Source organism: Ambystoma mexicanum, chromosome 1q (assembly GCF_040938575.1).
Source record: "Ambystoma mexicanum isolate Mex_15411 chromosome 1q, UKY_AmexF1_1, whole genome shotgun sequence".
In the NCBI taxonomy this organism is placed as follows: Eukaryota; Metazoa; Chordata; class Amphibia; order Caudata; family Ambystomatidae; genus Ambystoma; species Ambystoma mexicanum.
The window spans coordinates 1,391,609,701-1,391,631,193 of record NC_090922.1 but is presented as its reverse complement, the minus strand read 5'-3'; the positions used below and the strand labels follow the sequence as shown (position 1 = coordinate 1,391,631,193).

General features: G+C 40.3%; 1 protein-coding gene across 1 annotated transcript in view; it reads left to right on the top strand.

Moving 5' to 3' along the window:
• The window catches only part of LOC138548034 (cytochrome P450 4B1-like), a 567,791-nt gene that overhangs the window by 280,944 nt on the left and 265,354 nt on the right, over positions 1-21,493 (top strand). Inside the window, exon 6 of the mRNA XM_069642251.1 lies at positions 12,476-12,627. Coding sequence (XP_069498352.1) covers positions 12,476-12,627 — 152 coding nt within the window. The remainder of the gene's footprint in view (positions 1-12,475; positions 12,628-21,493) is intronic.

Sequence of the window (21,493 nt, the reverse complement as noted above, 5' to 3'; positions counted from 1 at the left end):
AAAGGCACAAATAGCCTTATTTACATTGTGCCTCGCTTTCTCCATTTGTGGATCAAATGAAGAAGAACACAGCCACATGTGTCTCTACGCAATACGAGAAGAAATTGCTTGAGAATTTGGAAACATGTCCATGACCTTCCCAAGTCCTTCTTTAATTGAAAATTGCAATGAAACTGTTCCCTCCACAATGAATTATAATTATGTCTGGATGATGCTGTGTCTCCAAAGTAGCACAGAGAGGTACCAAGTCCAGCCACTTCATTCCACACACTCCATGCCAATGCAATTCCACATAAGGGAATCCAAGATCTGCAGCTACTCCACAGCATTCTGCATGCACCTCCAACCAATGTATCCATGAGTCTCCCAAAACCCAGACTATCTATTTTCTGAAACACACAGCCATAGCTATCTGCTCTTCTCTGAGAAAAAAAAAACTTTCTGACTCTCTCCTTACACAACACACCCAGTAAACTTTATTGACCACTTCCTTGCTCTACACATTCTCATTTGCATGCCTCTCCACCCCATAATCCATGTATGTAATACACGGTATCCACGGACAACCGCCATGTCCGCGGACATATCGAAAATCTGAGTGTGATGAATGTAAATTTAAATAGTGTGCCCCATTTCCCCATTTAGGGGATGTCTCTGAAAAGAGCAGATTTTTTTTGCAGATGCTTGACAGACACCTGTTATTTTATATTTTTTTTTCTTTTTTTTCTTACTTCTAAAATCTTCACATAACCTTCTCCAAAGAAACCCTTACATTCCAGAACAGCATGTTATTTCCCATAAAAAAATAAAGAAATGCCATCTTCTTTAAAATAAACAGCATTACTGGAATAAATATTCTCATTATTACAGAAGAACATACCAGCTCTAAGCATTAAAGCACACATGCCTCAGTTGATTGCACACCTAGCAATGTTTTGCTGAGGACAAAAAACAGAACTATTGTCCCATATTGCCCTAGGTACTAATCCAGAAAAAATAAGTTTGGCATTTGGAAGGATGTTCATTACTGCTTGAACCAAGTGTTCCAAATCTGCCAAAAAAGTATGGGCACTACATAGCCCAAATGGAAAGCACCACAGTGGAAAACTACCACATGGGGACTTTTCATCCTGCCCATATCTTCACAAACTTGTACAATTCCCTGTACATTGCAATCAGGCACAGTGCTCCACACCACTGCCACTCCTTTAACATCAACATTGTTTGCCACATGCCTGCATTGAGCATACTGCTGTAAACTATGCGCAAACATATCTCCAAGCACCAACACCCTGACTTTCTCTACCTTTGCCATCTTCACTACACACAGCCTCTTTCAACACAAATCCACAACCTCAACACCTGATTGGCTAATCACTACAGTCCCCTTTCCATTCTGGATTTGCTGGAAAACCCCGGAGGTGGCACGCCCGGTCCACGGACAGCCATGGTGTCCGCAGACCGCATAACTCTTGGACAGCCCTTCTACCCTTTTCACTTCACTCTCTGTGCCATTCCCTCATTGGATACAGCTTAGCAGTCACACAACCATCCACCAATCACATCCAAGACCTCTACATCTAACTCCATCATCAGAGTTCAGCACTTCAAATGTACTGTTTATCACTCTGAGTACAAGTTTCATATCATTGGAAAGCACCTACTACAAAAACTACTGTACAAGTCACCAAGATTTCTACTTGCAGCTGCATGCATACCCACATGCATGAATACAAACCACAGGTATGCATATTTTATGCAGAGTACATGTACAACTCTTATACATGCATATAAACAGAGTAACTGCCACTTAACCTGTATAACCTATAAAATGAACTTACTATTATTTTTCCCATCTGCTATAATCAACTGTCACTTCCAAACCTGTCTGCTATCTAAATTCTTTTTTTACCCACACAACTATCTAAAAAATTATAATATTAAAAGATGGGAGAAATAACAGTGTAATTGTAGAAAACCACTTACTAGTGTATTATAAAATTACACACAGCCAGGATAAGTTCATACATGTTTATGCACTCACACAGATAGACACTATCATTGAAAAGCTCACAGCTGAAATAACACCACTGCCTGTATATCACATCCTTCTAATTTATTACCCAGACCTTCATAAACGCATACATTCTATGCTTTTCTATATTTTCTGCCATTTACCTTACAAAAATTGCAAAACAAGTACATCATTATTTCTTCTATCACCTAACATGCAATATCACAGCCCTAAGAAACCAAGTGAGTTTCATATACTTAGTATTCCACTCATTTGCAAAGCATTTTGAACTAACATATTGTAAGTAAAATTTAAAGGCTGCACATAGTGCAAGGAAAATGCATGCACACACTATGATCAGTTATCAAACAAGAATACTGCTACAAAAACATAAAAATAAATGTCTAAATTAACATCAGTGCTATACACACACAAAATTATTAACTTCTTTTTTTACAATTGCAGTGAAGACCACTCTCCTGAAAAGCAGCAGCATCTGAAGTACAAACAACAACACAGAAGAAACCAGCTCATTCCAAGCAAAAACAGTAAGTACAATACTACCATAATATTCTTACTGTTACTGAAACACACTGTGGGGTTGATTTATGGAATTTGTGCGCCAAAAAACAGAGTTGTGCACCATTCTGCCCACAAATCCCGATTTGTTAAACAGGGATTTGCAGGCACAACGGCACACGAATCCCCGTTTTCCGGTGCACAAATGACATAACTCAGCCCCTAGAATGTTAGTATCGCAGAACAAAGAACTGTTTTAATTCTATACCATTAGATTTACTGTGGGTGCTTCTCCTCATCACTAGCTTACTTTCGACTGTCACCTGACCCCAGAATACTAACACACAAATACAAGAATAACCTTCCCAACTAGTTGTAGATGTCCAATGCACAATGACACACCACCACATACATCCTTAACATCATACTCAGACACTAATGCACACAGCACACATACATTGCAGAACAGCCAACCTATACCTTCTTTTTTTTTCAACAGACCCCAAAGAATGCCTACCAAAAAGCAAGTCGTAGAAAGTGACGAAGAAGTAGAGCAAAGGAAAATAAGTGTCCAAAATAAGCATCCATCTCTAGCAGAATTTGTACAAAAAGTTCAAACAAGATATCTAATACAGTCATTAAGCGAAACAAAACAAGCTTCCAGTACAAAAACATTCCCTCCTCTTTCAAAATGTAAAACGAAACAAAAGTGATTAACAAGAATTCAGCTACCACTACTACTAACACTGCTGCTATCAATCTTGATGTAGTGGCAAGTAACCATACCAAAAAAAGAAAAAGAAGTATTTTAGAAAAAAATGTTCCGCCACAGAGTTCTTCAGAATCTTATAAAAACAGGAGAGAAATCATGCACAACCCTTAAAACCTACCGTAGAAAATTAATCTTAGAAGCTCTCATAGACAGTGCAATCCTTCTCAAAAGGAAGTTATTTATTTTAGTGTTAAAAAGAATGAAACCACTAACAAAACTAACTACTAAATTACAAAAAAGACTTCTCAATAAACGGAATGTCAACAAAAATAACTTCCTAAATATCTGTGGAGGTGAATGGAGTCACACCGCGACAACCGAACCATATTTTAATGAAGAAGCATACAAACAAATGCAAACAAACACAATTGCCATACGTAGCAGTGGACGAGGGTATGAAAAACTTAATACCATAATGCAACAAGAAATACTGCTTACAAAAATATCCTCAGAAAACTCAGTATCACCTCTCCATTTGACTGAACCAAAACGTCGAGTATACAAATAGCTGTGCACGTCAATGTGTAACATTGCAAAAAAATCTTTCAAATCTTTACGCCAGTTCCTCAATCAGTATGTGAAAGGCAAAGACAAAATCAAAATGAAACTACTACAAAATATAGATACCTGTTCAGTGCACAAATACTCAGGACTACAAGGACATTCATTAGCCTGCATTTCAGGACCTATTTGCAAAAGCACCTTCCATCATTTCAAAATGAATTCAACACATCATTCAACTATAAGACATTTAGTCCATTACCTGTACTATGCTAAAAGTCCTGCTTTAGCACTAGCCATTTTAAATAACAATCTTCTACATGGTACAGCCAAAGACCTACTCGTAGAAATAGATCATATCCAGAGAAAATATTTTGGAAGTGAAAGCCACTTACAAAATGCAATAGCTTTACAACAGACTAGTAACAATTGTACAGATGGCAACCTTCTACTAAACACATACAAAAAAGAAATACTAATATTTAAAAGTGCATCTGCTGAAGTACCAAACCATGTGTGTGTGTTGCTGCAGAACTTTTTATAAAAGTTACACAAAAACTGTAGGCGTAACACACAAAATAAAAGACAATGAAGATTCAAAATGGTTTGAATTAGCTCTCTACCTTATAGCAGAAAACAAATACGAAATAACTGACCCCTTAATACTTTGCACCTACTGCACTACAAAACCTGACAACAACCAAACTCCTTCACGTGCTATCACAAATAACTTGGAATTATTCCCACTACCAAAACCCCTGGAACAACTCAATTTATATGAGCGCATCATAATTCAAACAGTGCACCCATTGCAAGCAATAATACGCCTTCAACCAAAAACAGCAAAATTACCTCCCTCTGAATTAGTGAAAGGCATTTGTGGCAAAGTAGTTTATTTACCATTAGATCTGAAAGAAAATGTGCACACTCTGGGAGTGCAAGGTCCAATAGAGCAATCTTTAATTGTCTTAGTAAATGGTGTACCTGCAAAAGACAAAAAAAAATGGCAACAACTCGTAGACTTAAATAAAGTTAGACAAGCCTTGCAATATCTAAAAGACAATAATGAATACTACAAAGAAATTAATATTGAAGAAAACTTGAGGGAAACCACGGAAATAATTCAAGAGTCACCAGAAATTTGTCAATTTGAACGTCTAGGTCCTGCTACAGTATCCAATATTTTAGACCATTATACAATTCATCCATTACACTCTAAAGACACCATAGATGAGGCACTAGAAATGTACCAAATACGACAAACCAAAGGATCACCAATCAGCATATGGGAAAAAAGTACAGAAGCACATTCTTTTCCTCTACTCTTTCCTACTGGGAAAGGAGGAAGGTACGATGATAGACCAATTTAGATAACAGCATCAGAATACCGCTCGCTACAAATGTATTCTGAAGATCCAAGATTTAGACAATATGTGGAATACATATTCCACCTACTCTTTGAAAGTGAACTAGCACCTCTATGCTACGGAGTTGCACACACATTGAAATCAGGTACCCCTTTCAAAATATGTCAGCTACGCAATTACTACAAAAAGTGCAAGAAAAAGATGAGGTTTTACAATCAAGCATTACAAATCTATTAGCAAACATGCGTGGTACTAAAGAGTACTGGTTCCGACGTCACAGAGATGTACGTTGTATGATAGGAAACCTTGTCCGCCCACTTGGTTTGTTACATTAAGTTGTGCAGAATATGCATTGGAAGATTTACATGACTTCCTATGTATATCAAACAAAAACAAAACAAACATAGATATACTAACACCTGGAGAACTTTGCTCTCTAGATCCTGCTAATATTTTAAGATATTTCCAACATCACTTCATTGCTATGCTATACTTTATTTGTAATACAACTGTTCCTCGGAGAAGTGGAACACTTCTTTTGGATAAAAGAATACCAAGCCAGAGAAGTACCACATATCCACATGCATTTATGGGTTAAAGATGCTCCTAAATTTGGTCAAGACAGTGATGCCACTGTTTGAAAGTTTATCGATAAATATGTCAATTGTGAAATTCCATCAGAAGCAACAAATAGTGATCTTCATGCACAAATTGTACAATTTCAAAGACACAAATGTGGGAAATATTGTCATCGCAAATACAAAAAAAAGGGAAATACTACACCAAACGCCGCAGTGGTTTCCCTAGACCAGTTACAGAAACAGGTAAAGTGAACAACTTCATGTCCCTCATTAGGACCCTGGCGTTAAGGGGTTAACGGCGCCGTAAAAGGTTTCGGCGTCGTTATACCCTTAATGCCTTACTACGAGGTCCCTTTGCGAGACCCGACCTTAACGGCTGGTCTAGACCAGCCGTTAAAGTAGGGGCCCGCAAAGGTTCTCTTGAGGTAAGTACAGTACCGCAATTTGAGGTATTGTACCTACCGCATTCCCCATTCCCATTATGCCCTATGGGGCAAAAATGGGAATGGGGAAGGGCCATGGTGGCATGGGGAATTACCGCCCCCGACAAACTTGGAATGGGGTGGTAATTCCCCATTCCGCCATGGCGGATTCCGGCATCGACCATGGTGCTAATGTGGGCCATGTCTTCAGTTAGACTTAGTTTTAAAGGTAAATCACCTAAGAACACATATTACATAAAAAGAACAGAAGAAGCAAAATATATCAGTGATTACAATGCAATCATTTCCTTCTTATGGAATGCAAACATAGATGTGCAGTACATTGCAGACAATTCCACTGCAGTTGCACGATATGTTACAGCCTACTTAACCAAAGCAGAAAATCAGAGCTTCAAGACCCCTGGGATGACCTATCATCGGACAAAACAGTGTCTCAAAAATTGTACAGCTTAGGCATAAAAATGCTCTCTCATAGAGAATGTGGCTGTTATGAAGCTGCAGATCGTTTAACCGGTACTGCTTTGTATGGAAAATCTGAAAATATAGTATGGCTAAATCTTGGTCCTGCTAAATCTACAAAAAGAGTTCTCAAATCATACAACGACATAGAAACAATATCCAAAAATGATCCTAACAGCCAAGACATTTTGAATGATAATGTATTAGACACATACTACCCAAACAGGAGTACCACTTTGTAAACCATGTGTCTATACTACATAGCCCAAAACTTCACATACAAAAATATTTTAAAACCCGATGAAAATAAAGGTAGATACAGAGTGACAAATTGTGAAGGCAGCTTAGTGAAACTTACCAAACAAAGCTTAATTAATCATATCAAATTGTCATTAAAACTCCTCAACATAAAGAACTATATTACATGTCCCTGCTACAACTTTTTAAACAATGGAGAAAAGAAGAAAAGTTACTAGATATCTATGACTCCTATGAAGATGCTTTCAAAGCAAATGAAAGCACTGTAACCGATGCAAACTACACAGTACAAAACAATGTTGCACAATGAACAGCAACACGAAGAAGAACTCCAGGCCGAACAAGATAAGGACACTACCGACAGTAGTCAAACTTCTGTAACAGGAAGCCAAGAACCACTGGGACAGCCACTAATAGCAAATGAGGCAGAATAAGCTATGACAAAGTAGAAAACACCATACAGAAGACTTAACTGTACTGCAATCAAAACTGAACAATGAGCAGCATAGCATTTTTCAAGAAGTAACAAAATAAATTGCACATGGTGTACAACGTGTAAATAAAGAATGTACCTGCCAACATTACAAACCTATACTACTATACGTCAGTGGTCAAGCTGGTTCAGGCAAAACATTCTTAATCAAAATCATCAGCAAGGTCCTTCAACAATTGACAAGCAACAAACTGTCAGCTGTTGTAACTGCCCCCACAGTTTTAGCTGCCTACACCATAGGCGGTGTCACTTTACACTGATTACTACTCCTTCCAGTAGAACACCAAAACAAATTAGAATATTACAAACTTTCTACAGAAGCTGCAATGGAACTATGCAGAGTGTTAAAACAAATGAAAATGCTACTAATAGATGCAGTGAGCATGGTCTCCAACCTAATGTTGGCTTTGATTCACCTCAGATTACAAGAAGTACTCAAAACAAACTACAAAGAAGAGCTCTTTGGAGGAAAACACATTATTGTTTTCAGAGTTCTTCAATTGACACCAGTGAAAGGTGAACCTATTTTTAAAACCTTAGGACACAAACTCTGCCGTAAAACTGTTGGCAGCATATGACATGTTAACCTTTGGCAACATTTCCAATACAGAGAATTAACATAAAACATATGCTAGTCTGCAGACCTCACCTACGCCAACATTTTAAAAAGTATTAGAGTTGGTGTACTATCTCAAGAAGCACAAGCAATATTAAAAACCTGGCACATCCATGCACTTTATGGCCATAACTCATGTGCTACTGATGTCATGGAACAATTAGCACACAAAAATGTCAATTGTATTTCCTTGATGCCAACTCTTGCAAGCTGTTCCAAATTCAATGAAACAATGTTGAAAAACGAAATGCAGCCAATAATTGAAATTTGCTTCACAGACAAACTGGACGTACATGGTATGACACTACCCATGTGTAAACAAGCCACAACAAGGCTAAATACCTTAGAAAACTCTATCTCCAACACAGCTGGCTTGGAGAAAATATTAAAATTATCTTTAAACTGTAGAGTAATGCTAAAATGTAACCTTGATGTGGAGTAAGGACTAGTTAATGGAGCACTTGGTACAGATGTTGGCTTTCAAACATACCCACGTGACAACATTCAGTTTGTCAATATTCTCTTTGACTAACTATCAGAAGTAAAAAGGATAGGACGCTCATCAGCTCGATTTTTTTCAAAGACATGTATGCACGCAGATAACAATTTTCTCTAACTGTAGCATACGCAGTCACCATTCACAAACCACATGGTCTTACCCTAGATAAAGCATTGATAGATATTGGGAACACAGTCTTTAAAGAAGGCATCAGCTACATAGCACTATCACGCTTACGTACACTTGACGGTCTATTTCTAATCAACTTTGATGCAAGTAAAGTAAACGCTGATATTCCTTGCAATTTAGATTACAGTAGACTACGTTCACTATACACCCCCATCTAAAAACCTATCCTGTTCCACAAAAAGCAAAACGTTGTAAAAGAAAACTACTTCAAACAGAAATGCAACAGGATCTCACTGCAATTCCTCCAAAGAGAGTAAAAGAAGCTAATACTTCATCAATTGCTACAAACCAAAGAAGAATCTACTACTCAAACTAACTCAGGTACTTCTTCAAAGAAGCAACACACACTCTGAATAAATGACTTGGACACAGAACTATCTGGTCCATTCAAATTTTCAAATATAACTGGTGTAAATTGCTATGCAAATGTGGCAATACATATTCTATTTCAATTGCTACCAATTGTTGACAACATTTACTTATACAATACAGACCAATTGTGTATGCAAATATTAGTCCTTCATAGAAATGCAAGCAACAATCCTGACAACACATACAGTGTTCATGGAATAAGACAAGAATTGGACTACTGTGCTGGAATGGTGAAATTCAATGTAAACTCACAAGAAGATCCACAAGAACTTCTAATGTACTTACTACAAGTACTGGAAAACAAAAACATACCTATAAATGAAATCTTCCAGATTTCATACATGTGGAAACATACATGCACTCTGTGCAACAATATGGCACAGGAACAAATCCCTAATAAACGCTTTGTGTATGTATCCATACCTAACTGTGAATCCATTCCATTTCAGCAGCTTGTACAAAATGCAAACCATGGCAGATTATGTACCACCTGAAATTCAGATAATCGCTCCACCTTACTAATACAAACACATAGTAAATATGTAATACTAGTGCTTCTACGTTACAATGCAAATGGTACTAAAAACAACTGCAAGCTGACTGGATTCACACATGGTCAAGAAAACCTTCACAACCATAGTTATAATCTACCCTGCAGGAACCACAACCAATGCACGTCACTGCACTGCATATATAAAAAAGAATTGTGGATGGTTCCATTGTAACGATAGTACCATTACTCTAAAGCAGAGATTACCAGCAAATCTTATAAACACTTATTTAATCTTCTTAAATTTAATAACTAATCTGTACATAAACATTAACAAAACTTCAATTAGAAAACTATAAACAGTTAGAATACGCCAACAGGTATCTAACTGCCCCAAGATTTTGCAAAAACCAAACAAATAAATCAATTCCTCTAATAACTAATCTGTGCATAAACATTAATAAAATGTCAATTAGAAAATCATAAACAGTTACAATTCGCCAACAGGTATCTAACTGCCCCAAAATTCTGCAACAACCCAACAGATAGATTAGCAACTTGAAAATATAAATACAAAACTAGAACCAGTTACAATTCGACAACAGGTATCTAACAATCTGCAACAAGCCAACAGATAGAACATTAGCCAGAAACAACAAGTAAACACTGAAAACAAAGAAATAAATGTACTGTACCATAACAAAAAAGGTTTTTTTAATCCAACATTGATTTTTTTTTCCACAGACCCAATGATTTAAGCAACAAACACAGAAACTGAGCAAATTGCACAGTACACTGGTTTGTAATAAGTCTTTATAAACTACCTAAACTAACATGATCTTCTCTTTTATCACAGAAATTAAAAAATAATATCTGCTCCAGTTACCCAAGTCATGAAAAAATATATCCAATCACAAACAATCAAACAGTAAGTATATTATAATACAACTCATACATACTGCTCCATAACACAACAATTGAAGCAAGCATCTAACCATACACCACAATACAAAATGTTTGTGCAGGTGACCGCCTGCCCGCTCTGTGGTTCGTCTTCCAGATGTTCCAGGGGCCAGCCAATAAGGCGGGCCTGATCGCGATGCAAAGATCAGCTGGAGAGAGCACCACATGGGGCGGCTATGCTGGAGAGGAGCTCACTGGCACGATGGTGCAGGCAGCACTCTGTTTTAAGGGCAAAAGAGATGCAGGCAGCCCGAAGTTGAAAAGCAAAGCAATCCACACACAACTGTTTCTTTGGTTCACTCTTACTCTTTCAGGCCGCTGCCCGCATATACAGTTCAACATAAGTCCCTTATCCTTTCTCTCTTTCTAGAAAGGAGACTCTGGAACCCCACATAAATGTCCTCATCAGTAGGTTGCTCAATTAGTTTAACTGATAATGTAAACCAGCAACTTGCTTAGTTCAACAGGCTCTGGACTTAAGTTTAGAATCTGTTTCTTATTCACCCCACCAGGGTGTTTCAGTCTCTCCTGGGCTATTGTAGCTCTTGGTCCAGCGTGAACTCGCTGGATATTCAGCCTGTCTCATATTTTACACTGTTCTCACCCTTCTGTGGGGTACCTCCTTTTCAGCCCTGTGTGGGCTATCCAGCCTCTCAGATTGTCTGGGTTTCTTCTTACTTTCACCCCCTCATGGGATATCTTGTGGGTCAGCCTGACGTGGGCCGTCCGGCCTCCCAGGCAGTCTGGATTTTATATTGCTTTCATCTCCTCTTGGGGTATTCTGATGCCTTAAAAACCTCCTCCTGTTCCTCTCTTTCAGTCATCTACCTGGTTCTCGGTGGTGGTGCTTGTTGGGGGAGGCAGCATCCTTGTTGCTTGCAGTACCGCAATGCTGACATCTTCATGCTGAGGTCTTCTGCTTTAGTTCCTCCTGTCTGCAGCGGACAGGACTTCAACATTGGAGCTTCTGAACACTAGTATGCCAAGTCTGTGGCGACTCATTCTCTCAATTTTTTGGCTTTACAACAATAAAGCGATTCTGAGCTGATTAAAAATAGCACCAAATTTGGCTCTGGACTTGCTCTGCTCCTGCAATTCATGCAAAACGAAGCAAAAAAAAAGATAACTCTGAAGGTCATTATGCACGGGACTGCTGCTGGCACTACTATTATGTGTAGTGCCAGGGGTTGCAGAGGGAGCCGCAATTGCCGCTGGAGATCCCTATATGATGTCTGTATCTGGAACAGATGGTATGCTCTAGCACTGTGTTGAGTAATGCCATCTTTAGTGTCATTTGGGGTGGGAAATTAGAGGTGTTAGTAGGGAATTATACCACACACTGGTCCCATTATCATGAGGCTTGTCACATTATATAATGTTGGTCATTTCTGGAGACAATGCAAAAGGCAGCAGTGCGCTGTATAAATCCTATTAACATAACACAACATTTGAAGGTGATTATTATTGTAATGAAGACCACAATCGGGCAGCTGTTGTTGATGTATATTATATGAGAACAAGGTACTTTTGTACTATAGTTTGCTACAAATATTTATTAACAAGACCGAACCAAGTTTTAAGAACCACAATGACTTGCTTCTAATTTGTGTGTAGCAGAAAGTGGGAATAACACTGCCTTTTATCCTTCCTTGGTTAATAAATGAGTGTAAGTGAGTTTGGGTTGTATTAAGGAAACCAGTTAAAGTGCTGCAGACGATAATTGATGAGTTAATAAACTACACAAAAGTGACCCGTCCCTAAAGCCTGGATTGTTATAGCGTGTTGCAGAGGTAAGAACTTCAGGAGTTATGGAAATGTGTCAATTGGTATAAACTCGTATAATGATTTATTTTAGCATATGAGTATACGTGGGTTTGGGATTGGAGGGTTACATTTCTGCACCTTAATGATAATTGTCGGTCTCTCCCTTTTTTTCTAGTGACAATAAATTCGTTAGATCTATATACGATCTTTGCTTTCTGGTGGAGCACCGGTTCAGATTCTTCCCATATCACAATGATTTTATGTTCCTGCTGAGCCCTCATGGGATTCGCTTCCGTCGACGCTGCAAACTCGTACATAAACATACAGGTATGCAACATGTACTGCTTCACTACTCTATTTTGCCAACTTAAAGTGAAAACAAATAGCCATAAGTGGCCTCAAGCCGTGTGTGTCCAATTCAGCCCCTTGAGTCATGACCACACCTTCCCTGCTGAGAGATGTGTGCCCCTGCTTGCAATGACAAAAGGGAAACTACAAACCAAAGAATGCACAGTGCTCATGCCTGACAAGGGCCATTTGGCTTTTATGAAAAAGTGAATACATGACCGAGTCAGTGACAACATTTCTATAGCGCTAACAAAACTGATTTGAGTTTAGGAGCAGGACATCACTGCTACTGAAAGTAAAGAATATTCAGGCAGACGAAACAGAGGAAAGGGAAAAGGAAACAGGTGCAACCATGAACGACCCAGAAAATCACTTTATAGTTGACCATACAGGTTTTTATCCAAAAATGGTAACTAGAGTGTAAAAGAGTTTTAGTTCCATCCAAGCTAGGGGGCACCAGTGGCCAGCTTTCATAAACTCTTCACTGGTACAAGTTGCACAGCATTAGCACTAGGGTCAAGTTTGCCCTAGTGCCAAAAACATTGGGAACATATTGAAAACCTTTTAACCATGACATGCATAATTGTGCATTCAATTAGCTCTAGGGCAAGGTTTGCCCATGGGTAAAAAAATAAAAAAATTTAAAAAAGGTATTTTAAGTGGTTAAAAAAAAATCTTTTAATTCATTTTTGTACCGGGCAAACTTTGCCCCACCGCTTCAAAAAATGGCTATTTTTTAGCACTAGGGAAATATTTGCCCTGGTGTTAATACCATGCTAAATTGTACTTGTCATGGTGCAAAGGTTTCTAACTTGGCCCCAATGTTTTTAGCACTAGGACAAACTTTACCCTAGTGTTAATACCGTGCAACCTTGCACTTGCACAGTGCAACGGTTTTGTAATCTGGAGCCAGGTGACATTTAACTCTCCTCGAAGATTAAAATACAAGGAGCTTCTTGTCTTCTGATCACAGTAGCCTGATGGAGCTTGTACGAACTACATCTTCAGGAATTCCTAGAGGTTCCAACAGACTCATGAGTCTTCCTATTTATATTTGTTAGTAAGTTGATGTATTATTTATAGTGATTGAGTATTGTAGGCCATATATATTTTTTTCTCCTTTTCATATATTTTACTTGACTGTTCCGATCGTTCTGTGATCAGCTGAGATTGCATCTTTGATTTTTTTTATTTTTACTTCTGTATTATTAGATTGTATATGTTGAAGATTACTCGTGTCCTCAAGGCTGTTGTTACCTCAAAGAAATACAGGTTGCATAGGCATGAGAGATCACACAATTAACATTACAATTACAATTGATGCGTGGCCCACAAATGGTACCAACATAATCTTGAGCAATGGTCGTTAGAAACCATGTTGTAAATCAGTGTCAGGAAGGGTGAGCAGGAACAGAAACACAACAAAGAAATTCAATGGTCAGTTCCTTAAGATAGTAGCAATGTAAATTATTAAACCCCATGTGTTACAGGTGTTTTCCCTGTGATTAGTAAATACTACGTACAAGAGTAGGATTACAATAAATAAATAGATAGGTAGTTATTTCAAAAGTGAGCAAGCGTGAGATGCCAGTTTAATCAGTAAAGTGTCTTTTACTGATCCTTGCATGTTACTGTACTGTCTCTTAAACCCACTTGGTGTGTCCCAAAATGAGTCCATGGACTTGATCTATACGTGCTCATAAAAGGAAAAGAGATCCAATTGAATATTAGTTCATGTAGCTGATAAGTACAGTAAGGCACCAATCTAGTGAGGCACCACCCTAGTGAAGGCCAAGTGAAAGGGCCCATTTGCCAAAGAGAAAAAATAAAGTAACTCACTGAATTATTCAGAAACCGAGGTCTAAATCAGGAAACATGTATATAGCATCTCGGTGAGGCACTCATGTTGCTTTTCTAAGTTGTAGCTATCGTTTGTAAATCAAATAAACTCACCCTGGTGTTGAATAAGCTAAACATGTCACCAGGATATTCAATGAGGGCACAAAATTCATTGCGATTCCACACTCGAAATTATATCTGTAAAAAACACCAAACAAGGAAACTAAACATCTAGTTAGGCTGTACCTATCCTGTACACATATCTTCATTCGACTAAATTGGACAAATGCACTCACCAAATGGTTCAATATCCTAGTGTCAGTCCGCAAATTGTCCTTATGCTGCACACATCTTTAGTCCCATCAAGATCAAAAATCCCAAAATGGATCACTCTAAATTAATAATCAATTCGTCCATCAGCAAATCATAAAAAATAGAAGCTACTCAGAACAGATTAACGTGGTCTATATCAGAAATTCTTACCTAAGTTATGTAGAATTTCTTTTAATTCCACAAAACATCCGTTCAGCCACTGTTTTTTAACTGTGCCCAATGGGAATGACAGTAATTCAATTGTAAGTGAATTATGGCGCTAGCCGAGATAGCGGCTCCATTGCCAGTAAATATCAGGTGCCATTACCTGCAACAAGCAGAAATAATCCTTAAGAAAATTCTGTGGTGCCCAATGCCCTCAACACCTGCAAAATATCTGGTAGAAAATACCTCCTTACCTAATGCCATCGAATGTAAATGCGCTAGTTCACGTTATATTTCCCAAAACGCGTACCCGGTGCCATCTTGAAACGCTATTTGTTTCGTAAACAATGCGTGTGACGTCACACTCACAGTGTGACGTCACATACATGCGCAATAAACAAAGAAAACGTCATCCGCGACCTAACAACATCTTTATTAGGTGATCTCGCTGACGCGAGAAAACTCATTACTAAGTAATGATCGGACACTTCACAACCTTTATGCATGCTCAAATCCCTAATCACACAAGTATAAACAGACACAGAACGAAAAAGCTATGCAATGTTATCAAAGAGAGTTCTTTCTCCTTTCCTATTAATATTGTGTGCAATACAGTCCACGTGATTAGGATTAATTCTGAAAACAAAAATCAGATGTCAACCCAGATACCCAATAAGATATATGATAGATATTTCTCGTTCACTTGTTAGACCTCAGTTTCCGACACAATTTGTTTCGAACACAAGAGATCCAATGTCAGGCCTATATCCTTTGAATTATAAAAAAGAAAATCCATGATCTCACCAGTCAATTGTTCTTCTATAAGAGCTGCTAGAATAGAATTAGTGAACTACAATTGCTGAGCACTCCCATGAGGGGTATGTGTATATATGTCACTAGAAACTGGCATTTCATTCATGCAATAACCGTGACAAAGTTGACACTGGCATACATGTTATGAAAACACGTTCATCTCATGCTCAGAATTGAGCTTTATTTGAAGACACTGCAGATTGCATACATATTTGGCCTCAATCTGCCTTAATTTAAATTGTAGATCGCCTCCTCTTTTACCCAATTGGGCTTTCTTTAATCGAATGAATTGGATATTTTTTACATCATTCATTTGATGGAATTCGTGCCAGTGCATCGCTAGTGGCAGCCTTTGGTCCTGTTTATTAAGACTCGAGATGTATTCTTTAATCCTAGTGCAAAGCTGCCTTCTGGAGCTTCCTACATACACCTTCAAACACACACAGACAATTGCATGGACCACAAATTTGGTCCGGCAGTTGATGAAGTCCTTGATCAAAATTTTGATACCTTGCTGACTGACAAATTCTTGACAATCGGGATGTGCATACCTGCACATGCTACAGGTCCCGCATTTATAAAATCCTTTAGCGGGTTTCAGCCAATCTGTGCCATTTGGGCTTCTATCAGTTAGAAAAGAAGGACAGAGTTTATTTTTAAGAGTCGGTGCTTTGGTGTAGATGAAAGAGGGTGTTTCATTAAGAAAGGGCAAAATATCCCTATTCAGCCTTAAAATACCCTAATGTTTGAGTACTATCTTGTACAGAACGTTAGCATCTCTAGGCTACTTGGTAATGATGTCCACACTCTTTCTTTGATGTATTGTTGCCTTATCCTTATTAGTTGGGTTGAGCATATCTGCCCTTGAATTTCTCTCAACTTTAAGACAGGCTTCAGAAATAGTAAATGTTTGATACCCCCTCTTACCAAATCTCTTAGCCAATAGTATGCCTTCCTGCGTGTATGTTTGTTCATTGCTGCAATTGCAGCATGCTCGAAAGTATTCTCCTACTGGGATATTCGTGATAGTTGATTTCCTGTGATAACTTTCCGCATGCAACGTAGAGTTGATCTCTGTTGCCTTACGGAAAGTTTTAGTCTCAATCTTACTCCATGCTATAAAAATTGTAAGGTCGAGGAAATCAATTGAGGTTTCACTACATTCACCAGTCAGTTGGCTACTAAAAGCATTGTTAAGAAATTCCTCAAATTTGCGAAATTCATTAATGGCACCTTTCCAAATCATCAAGGCCAGAGTGTGCAAAGTCCCTACACAGGCGTTTCACCGAGCAGGTAAATAAAATAAAATAAAATCTGTTCCTGTGGAGGCTATCCGTCCCCAGCTTCCAAACTGTAACCCTGTGACGGCACTGGATTACAAGCATGCTTCGAACAGTCTTTTTCCTCACGTGCAATGAATGAGGACAAGGTGCATCCAGTGACCTGCAGTAGTTGCAGCTGAAAGCACAGCACAGACATGATAGCTAAGAGAGTAAAGAGGGTTGCAGCTCCTAATCTGGAGTGCTTATGTGCCCTATTCCTTCTACAGTGTAGTTTGACCTTCATAGAGTGGTGCATCACCCAATTTTCCTCCATTGAAAAGTCTGACGGTCCATGCAGTAGGGTTGCAGCACCTACCCGGAGTGCTTGTGTGCCCTGCCATTTGGAGCCTGCATGCACACAGCGTGAAGAAGCCGACAGATCCACAACCTAACAAGATCCTGTTTGTCCACAACCAGTCCGCGGTCAACCACCAAAGATGGATGACAATGCTGGTGCCGTCCCTGCAGTGGCCAGGGTGCATCGCTCACCCATGTGTCTCACACCTTTACAAGAATTCGGCATCTCCGGAGCTCTGTCAGCCATTGGCCCCAAGTGGTCTGCCTCGGTGAAGCACCTAGACATGTTTCTGTCTGCCACGGGCATAGGTAACGATGAGACGAAGAAATCAGTCATTCTATACTTAGCTGGCCTGTCGGTTTCCAACATTTTTGATACCCTGCGACCTACCGATGAGACATTCAGTGCAGCTAAAACTGTACTGCAAGACTATTTTGCACCATGGCAAATCTAGACTACGAGAGATCGCTGATGAGGAATGCTCTACAGAGAGAGGATTAGTCAGTTGACACATACCTTTTCAGATTGTGGCGGATGGCGACCACTTGTGTATGGCCAGATGAGGAACATGAAATGCGTCAGCAGTTAATCAACGGTTGCTCATCAGTCAAGCGGCAGTGACAAATCTTGCAGGAACCAGGGATAACGTTGGTTCGCAACCTTGAGCTTGGCCGTTCCCACGAAATTGGCAGGCTTAAGAGCTGAAGTGATGTGTGCCATTATGAAATCTGTTAGGCCTGTGCTATTGGCAGACAACAGTTTCGCAAGACGGACAGGTGTCCACCGTGGAGCAAGAAGGAGCAACGCGGAACGGAAATTGCACCATGCCCCAACTATGGCCATGACCTACCTCACTCTGCTAACTGCCTGGCAATGGGCCACAAGTGCTTGTGATGTGGTGTAGCAAACCACTTTGCAAGAGTCTGCCGCGCACCAGCACCATCAACACACTTGTGAGGACCAGTAGGATCAAAACAATACTCTCAAGCACGGAAGGTGGCAATGGCAGATCAGTTGCCCCCAAACTGAAGAAGAGACCGATGAGGAAGATGTATACTTCATATCCAGCGTATCAGTGATGAATGCCTCAGGATGAGACAGCCAAGATGTACGATCGGCATATTCGGCTCTCAAATTCCAGCACTGGTTGACACCGGGGATCGGTCAGTGTCATGGCAGATGAACATTACTGTGGACTGATGAATGCACCCCTCCTTGAAAAAGACTCAGGTACGGGTCTACACTTTTGGGGTAGAAGGGCACTACCGCTGGAAGGTGTTTTCATTGCACCGGTCCGTCAGAAGCACACTACTATCAAAGCGAGATTCTTTGTTACCGAAGTGAGTGAGCAATGTCACACTACTGGGGTGCACGGCGGCAGAGGCGTTGCTTATCATGAATTTTGCCTTTGGGGTCTATGGACAGGACATCCAGTCCCTGTTGTCCAGATTTTCCAGTATATTTTCGGCATATGAAGATTCACAGGTGACCTAATGCGCCTACATATTGATCCAACTGTACAGCCTGTGGTGCTGAAACACAGGTGGGTACCTTTTCACCTTCCATCGATGGTCGAGAAGGAGCTGGATGACCTGGTTAACATGGACATCATTGAAGAGGTGGAAGGACCAATGCCATGGATCTTCCCCATCGTTGTTGCCAACAAACCAAGACAACCGTACTCCATCCACATTTCTGTGGATATGCGCCTCCCCAACTGAGCCATAAAGAGGGAGAGACACATCACCCCTACTCGTGATGATATTCTGGCAGGCCCGCAAGGGGCAAAGATCTTTTCGGAACTGTACCTGACGTCAGGTTATCACCAGTTGGTGTTGGACCCAGTCTCCCATTACATCACCATGTTCACCATGCATAGAGGGCTGTATAGATAAAAGCGCTTCAACTTTGTCATATCTTCTGCAGCGGAGGTGTTCCAAAAAACAATCCTTGGCATTTTAGCAGATCGAAAGGGAGCAATTAACATAAGCGACGATATCATGGTATATTCCAACTCAGAGCAGGAACATCTGGAGAGGCTTGGAAATGTGCTAGGTCGGATCCAACAACTTGGTCGTAAGTTGCACAGGGACAAATGCACATTCTTGCAAAGGTGTCATGGCCACAGACCCCAGAAAACAAAAACCACACCATCTAGTGATGGGGGCAATGGGTCACTTGACTCAAGTATGTCCCTTTGGGACCTATAAACACAGGGGCTCTGGCTGGACTCAGCAACAGCATCATTAAAAGTCAGCCAGATGCCCGGGCCAAATTATGTGTGCACTTTTTTACACTCATTTCCGAAAACAACTATGTACCTAACACCTGGAAAACGGTGATCATCATTCCTGTCTTTAAGAAAGGCAAAAGAAACCAGCCTCAAAACTATTGGCCATTGGCGACGCTTGACCCGGTAGGTAAGATTTTTGTTTCAATTCTGGTTAAAACATTCATCGAATGGACCAAAAAAAATAATAAACAAGACCCTTGTCAAACTGGATTTGCCAGGAGTGTTGGCACTAACATCAATGTACTAATCCTAAACATGCTGAAATAGGAATCACTCAGATCCCGGACTAACATTCACGCCATCTTTGTCAATCTTTGAATGGCGTTCGACAGCATAAACAGAAATGAGCTGTGGAAAAAACTTCAGCAACAGAACTGTCCCAATGAGCTGCTGGAACCCATCAAAATGCTCTACAGTGACACCACTATCTGAGGTTGATTAACCAACAACGGAGTTCTGTCTTCTGTGATCAACACGACTAATGGACTTAAACAAGGGTGCCCATTGGCTGCCACCCTTTTCAATTTCTACCTCCTCGACATTGGCGAAAATCAAACAATTACCACAACTAATCTGCCGAGACTCAATGCAACATCTGTCCCCTGCATATTATATGCGGACGACATTGTAATTATGCACAAGACCCAAGTTGGTCCCCAAAAAAGGCTGAACAACCTTAAAAACTTCATAATGGAAAACGACATGGAAAGCAACTCAGAAAAACCTCAAGTCATGTCACCGGGCCACTGCTCCAGCAAGCAAAATTCTTCCCTACGATTACACGTAGCGGGGCAAAAACTTGAAGTAGTCAAGGAGATCAAATATCTTGTGTCTAGCTCTGCCAATCTCAAGTCGAACAGGTCTGGTCCCCCTACCTAAGGAACAGAACTCTCACCTTAGCCGGACAAGGCCTGATTATTCACAGGAAATACAGCCAATACACTATGGCCCTCATTACGACCCTGGCGGAATACGAAAAACGATGGCGGAAATGTAGTACCGCCATCGAATACCGCCCGTTGCGATTATGAACCGTCACCGTAAAGTACGATGCGATTAGCGACACCGTAATGAACGGCAACGCTAACTGCACCAAGTATGCGCACGCGCACCGTGCAAAACCGCAATATCCGCCATGGCGCAACGGTACGCGAATGCTGACCCCAGCGGACATTCACCTAACGCCATCAAGCATGGCGGAAAGTACCATTCCGCCATGGCGAGAACTACGGCATCGCGAACCAACCGTAATGGCCCTACTGAGTGCCTGTACTCCACTCCCTGGCCACATTGCACAACTTCTCGTAGGCGCAATGCAGTCACACCATGCAACCAGTGAAATGTACAAGTCACCCATGCATGCCAACGAACAAATGCATGCAGGGGCCCCAAGTGCCCTGTGAGTGGCCATCCCCAATTGGCAACACACCATTGCCGTACTGATGCAGCACAGGCATCTGAAGGTGCAAGTACATCAAAATGAACTGAAAATTCCATGACACAAAACAACAACAGTCCCCCATCGCTTGCCACCAGTGTAAACCAACAGTCAAAGCAGAAACCTGAGGGAGACTGCACCAGCCCAGTACACATGGCAGTAGTCAAACCAACCATCAGCATAAGCACGTACCACACAACTGTACCCAGAAGCCGGAACCCAATGCAGAACACCTCACAATACATCGCGCCACAAATCAGAATATGCCACATTACTAGCAAAGAATAACGCTACACGGTTAATATCAGAATATAAATTTAATGCACATCAAAATCACCAAGCCCATACAGCCATTTGAGCATAAA